The sequence below is a fragment of the Phodopus roborovskii genome, unplaced genomic scaffold (assembly GCF_943737965.1).
Source record: "Phodopus roborovskii unplaced genomic scaffold, PHOROB, whole genome shotgun sequence".
Classification (NCBI taxonomy): Eukaryota; Metazoa; Chordata; class Mammalia; order Rodentia; family Cricetidae; genus Phodopus; species Phodopus roborovskii.
Window position 1 is genome coordinate 18,561,372 of NW_026126540.1, and position 6,000 is coordinate 18,567,371.

At 42.2% G+C, this 6,000-nt stretch overlaps 1 protein-coding gene across 2 annotated transcripts in view; it reads left to right on the forward strand.

The window, feature by feature from the left end:
* Tmem154 (transmembrane protein 154) overlaps nt 1–5,360 on the forward strand; it is a 38,389-nt gene extending 33,029 nt beyond the window's left edge. For both annotated transcript variants that reach the window (XM_051198936.1, XM_051198935.1), the window contains exon 7: nt 2,697–5,360. In XM_051198936.1, the coding sequence (XP_051054893.1) occupies nt 2,697–2,712 (16 nt within the window). In that variant the 3' untranslated portion in view covers nt 2,713–5,360. The remainder of the gene's footprint in view (nt 1–2,696) is intronic.
* Nucleotides 5,361–6,000: the final 640 nt, after the last annotated feature.

Consider the following 6,000-nt stretch of genomic DNA (forward strand, 5'->3'; position numbering starts at 1 on the left):
TGGAAAGGTCCACCTCCCATTAGAACAGTCTGCTGTCTCCCCTCCCCTTTAACATCATGGGCCTCAACTGAATTTTCTCCAAGACGAAAAGACAGTTTTAATCTCAGAAGAAACCAATACACAGCAGCCACAGAGTGAGACCCCCACCTCAAACAAAACAAAACAAAAATTAGAACTAAAATTAAAAACTGGAGATGTTTTGCAGTATACATAATGAGTCAAATTATTCTTACTATGGGAACCAATAAAAAGATAATTGACTTGTTGTAAATATGAGCAAGGTTTGTCAATAAAGTAACTTAGCTAAAGACGACATTGAAATTACCAGTCAATGTTTGGAAAAAGTATATTCTTCTTAGTAATAAAAAAGTAAATGAAAACATAGGTAAAGAAAATATAATAGCTTTCTTACCTAGAGGGACCATTTAACAATGGGCCTGAAAGCATCCAAAATTCCTCTTGTAGAGACTTATGCAAAGGGAATGATTGGAATCATTTGCAAAAGTTAAAAATTGGATGTAGTCTAAAGAGTTAATTATAATAAATATTGGTTAGAGATGGGTTTTATTGTTGTTTTGTCTTTTTCTAGCCTGCCTACCTTCCTTTCTTCCTTCTTCTTCCTTTAGTACTGGGGATTGAATTCAAGGCTTCAGCATATACCAGCTAAACGCCCTACTGTTGTATTACATTCCTAAGCCTCATTTTAAAAATACCCAATGGGTTAATAGGTCACTATGTTGCTTCTAGAAAGGGAGGGGGAAGTGGGGGAGGTTCTAACCTGTGTATTGTAGTGCTGCTGGGATTGAACCCAGCACTGAGCCATATGTGTGCTAGGAAGAGCTTTACCACTGAGCCATATCCCACCCTGTGTGACCAAGAGTAGAAAAAAGAGAGTACAGAACAATGTGCATATTAAGATCCTATTTTTGAACAAAGGAGGAAATATGTTTAGAACAGAAAAATACTTGTAAGAGTAAGTGCAAAATAGCTATAGTAACAATACTGGTGTTTTTATTCTGTTTTTGGGGTGTAGGCTTGCTACAGATGGAACCTAGGAGCATGTATGTGGTAGCCAAACATTCTACCACTGTGCTACATTCTCAGTCCTGTATTTTCCAACTAAAAAAATGAACAAGGACTGGTTTTCACAATAATTTTGAAAACTATTTCTGTTAAAAACCATTGGACAGAGCTCGGTGTTGCAGACAAAGAGGGTCTTGCTAGATGAGGCCATAAAAGGAGACCAAACAACCTGGGGACTTGTATTCCACAGAAATAGCCTTCTGGCCTTAGCAATACTGTCTTGTTACCATGGTGTTTCTGAGAAATGAAGCCTTCACTCACTCACTTTGAGTTTTTCAGAATGACATAATTAAAGGTTTGTTGTACCTAACTTTTAGAAAATATTCCCTCTTTAGTGTGCAGAGGTATTGATGATCAAACCCAGGGCCTGGAGAGTACAAGTGGTAAGCAAGCTTTCTGTCACTGAATTACATCCCCAGAGGGAAAAAAATTCCATTCATTGTCCACATTTGATAAGTTTTGTTATAGAGGCCTTTCCTTTGTTTATTCCCCTGCACCAGTGCATCAGATGCAGTTCTGCCTTCCTCTCCCTCATCCATGCTTCCCTTGTTCCCATCTCTCTTTCTCTGTCTCTCTTTGTCTCTGTCTCTCTCTGACACACGCACGCGCGCGCGCGCGCACGCACACACACACACACACACACACACACACACACACACACTGTGGTGGGGAGGGGGGCTCCTCTCCCCTGTCAAGGACATATATATCTATTGACTGATCTGTCATCTGTTGTGGTTGTTTTGTTTCTTTTTCTGAGACAGTTTTCACTGTTTCCTGGGCTATGGTTGTTGGGACTACAGGTGTATTCCCTAGCTTATGCTTGAGCATCTGTAGGATGACTCAGAAGGACCACAGTGGACTTCACACACTCCAGAGCCAAGGAGAGAGAGCACAGATGCTCACTGTGGTCATTCATGCCCTTCCTTGGAGACAGGGTTGATTGACTACAATAGAGATGTGCTAGAATGTGAATAGAGACTACATCAAAGCCAAAGAAGCAGGAAGCGAGATGTGGGTGTCTACCTGCTCTCCATTGGAGCCTCTGGCACACTGGGAAAAAGCTGTGAAGTCAGATATTGGAGAGATAACCAAACAATAAATTAGCAAACACAAAAAAGAATGAATTAGCCAACAGCATGGTATGTTCAAATATCAGATCTCTAACTTATACCCCAAGATACCCATGATGAAATTCTAAATAGTGCAAAGAACATGCCCTAGCCCCTCTGTGGGCTATAACAAGATGCTATTGAAAATAAGCCAGGACCACAAACTCTTGAGGGAAAAGGGCACTCATATTTTGTTTATCTATCTGTTTGTTTTTGAAAAGACATTTGGCACCTATTCATAGGGAATGGGATTAGATTTAATTAAAGAAGAGAACCCCCAACTCCATCTGGTTGTCTCCCTGTCACTGGGGAGGGATTTGGGAGAGCTAGGGATTAACTCTTGGTGTACATGGATTTCCTCTTCAAGAATCGAATATAAAATTCAAAGCTAAAGAATACTGCCTTTCTGATTGCATAGACTCTTGAGTCACCTCTGCAATCAGGGATCACCTTTCCCTTGCTTCTTGGAAATGTGCTATTGTTCTGTATTTCTTTCTTTTCCAGTGACAATGAATCCTAACTCTGAACAGTGTTGATGTTCTCCAAGAGTGCACCCCCTGAGGGCACCTGCTGGGCCTGCCAAGGGAAGATGAAGAGGAGACAAGTTTAATTAATTTCAAATCAGTGTAGACACAAGAACCTTTCACTGTTTCTTCTACTGCGCTCTCTTCAGACAATGACATCCCATGGACTTGGAAGAAGGAAGGACTGAAATCCTAGGAAAGGCCTGGCTGCCCGCCATCCAACTCAGGGTGTAGAAGGAGCACTATGAGGTGCTACCTTCTGGTCAGGGGGTATCCCCTCCTTGCTGCTTTCCCCTCACTCATTCCGACCACCTTGAAGTCACCATCACTGGCGTGCTTCACCCCTGAGGGTTCAAATCAGGAAGCTGGTCTTCTTCTGGGTCATCTCACTACCTAACAGCTTTGGATAATGTCCTCTAATTATTAATGTCAACTCTAATCATCTGGAACTTCCCTCATGTTATGTTATGTCACGGGACAGACAGAAAACAAAGCAAGTGTTTCATATCCCCACCATCCCTGGGAGTTGTTAAGCTTGTTTTTACCTGCTAAGAAAACTCAGCAAGAAAGCGCACAGTCCTCACAGGAGATCCTTGGGTAACTCGTAGACTTGTACCTGGCCACATTCAGCCACATCTCAGTCACTTTTGAAAACTTGTAGAAGAAATAGTAATCTTTAAAGAGAGAAGCAACATTTTCCTTCTCTGCTAAGGTCACCTCTCCTTGCAACATCCCAAAGCTGCTATTCTGGTCTTGCCTCATCCCATGGGCCTGGCCTGTGCTGTGTGGGCACAGAACATGGAGTGTATGCAGGCCGAGATCATCTATCACCCTTTTGCACTGTGGGATCTTCAAGGCTGAATGAAATATATCTGTACCCGCAGCAACTGTGTCTCACAGTGCTCTGCCGTCTCTCCCGCACACTGTACAGCCCTTTCTGTAAGGCTGGAAAGATCCCCTGGTCCTCAATACGACACTCTGGGAGGTGGCTATCAGGCCATCAGAGGAAACATTCTACATGAGATTGCTTGACCTCCATGTACTAAAAACAGTGGAGCAAAATGCAGAAGGGCCCACTAACCTCTTCCACTAACCTCTTCTCCTCAATCAAGTCAGTCCCATTTAATCCTTAGCTTTCTAATTCTGACCTTTGAAAGACCATCTAGCAAATTGAGTGCTCAGCTCTCCTGGGATGCTTAGTACTTTATTCCAGGAAAGAAACAAAAGATGAAAATTTTATTCTGCTAACCACGTAGAAACCGAGGGGAGATAAAATTAACTGAACTTTTTGCTGTTGAGTTTGGGGTGCGTTTGAAAGGCTGCGTGCGTTCATGCTGCACAGAGCTATGCAGCCTTTTGAGCTATGCAGCTATTTTATAGGCAGAGTTGCAGGCTGGTGTGGGCTCTCTATATGGTGAAAGACGATCCTGTTTGCACTGTCCTGGGATTGTGCAGTGCTCTGATAAAAGATGGTGTTCAACAGTGTATCTTCAACAGATTTGTTTGTCGTGTTCTCATTGTTCTGGTGGACACCTGAGTCCCTGCCCCCATGGACACTCACAATCAATTTGTAATGTGCCCTGATCCTCAGACATTCACCCTGCAGATGCTGCCTTCTGAGTCATCATTGCTCGCCTATTCTTCTGCCCATGGCTGTTAGTTGAAATTTGTTTCTCTTTCTCTGAAAAGTCTAGTTCCTTCTTTCTCAGGCTGTCTAAGATCCTCTCTGACTACCCAGGCCTTTGGTCTTGATCTAACCTTGTCTTGTCCATTATCAGACTTGAGAGGTTCTCAAAAGTGTTCAAGGTCTTGGACAGTTACTCTGGATAAAGCAGTGTCTCCTGAAATGATAGTAAAATTCTCATTCAATATGCTAAACAGCCTCAAGCTCCCAGAGAAACAAATTTACCAGCATGACATTGAGTTTACGTCTAAGAGCCATGTTGAATTCTCTAGCTGCTCAGTGCTCAGGAATTTTTTACAAAGCTATTTGCTCTGGCAAGACTCATGACATTAGCATAGGTCAAGCAGTCAAGTTAACCCTAGGATCCTGAATCTTTTTATTATTATACAATCAAAGCACAACATATGTATACGACAATTCCAAGAATTCTTTTTTTTAATTTTAATTTTTTTAGTTATGTATATTATAGACAGTTGTGAGCCACTATGTGGTTGCTGGGAAATGAAATCAGGGCCACTGGAAGGGTAGCCAGTGCTCTTAACAACTGAGTAATCTCTGTAGCCCTCCAAGAATTCTTGAAACAAAATATTTATCATTTACATTATTAGTAGGAAAAAACTTATCAATTTGTTCTGGCTGGATAGCCAATCAGAACAAATCAGATTTTAAAATAAAGATAGGCAGAGAATTTATCTCAATTGGTGAGTTGCTTGCCTAGCACGCACAAAGCGCTCTAGCATTGCATAAACTCAGCGTGGTTTCGGAAGGATGATTCCTACAAGTTCAAAGTCATTTTCCATCACATAGTGAGTTTGTGGTCAGCCTGGACTATGTAAGACCTCTACTCAAAAAACATTTTAAAGACACATGCTTTGGTTTCTTTTTAAAACAAAGTAGTTTGACAACATTGCCTGGCAAAATTTCTTTGGAAACTTGTTTCAATAAATATGTAAAAACCTCCATTTGTGACTCTTTTTTTTTTTAATGTGCTATTGAATTTATTCTTTGACAATTTCCTGTATGCATGAAGTGCATTCTGATTACTGTAGCCTTCATCCTCTCTATCCTCCTCCCCAACCCATCACTCTCCCTACTTGTCTCCCCACATCCATGCCATTCTGTTTTGAGACAACACCTAGTTTAGCCAGGATTGTCTGTGGGGCCAAGAATTTGGAACTAGTGAGCTCCTAAGTAGGTATACAGCTGAAGATAATGATTGTGCCTTCCCAGGGATCCATCCGTAGCTATCAGTTCTCCAATCTGTGATTGCCTGTTGATAGGCTGTCTCAGCCACGGTGAGGCCATGGCTGCCCTACTGTGCCAAGGCAAAAAAGACAGGAGTTCACAGCCATCTCCCTGCCTCTGGCTCTGACGGTTTTTCTGCCCCCTCTTTGGAAAGGATTCTTGAGCTCTCAAGCTAAAGAGGGTACTGTTTAACCTGGAGTATCTGTAGAAACAAATGCTACCCCTAACCTTAATCAGAGAGGCATCTCTTCGTAGTGAACGGCAGTGAAGGCAGAGACCCACAGCTGCTCAAGGTGCTGAGAAGGAACAGTTGAGTACTCCACCCTAAACAGGCCATTTGCAGCTCTCAGTGTCA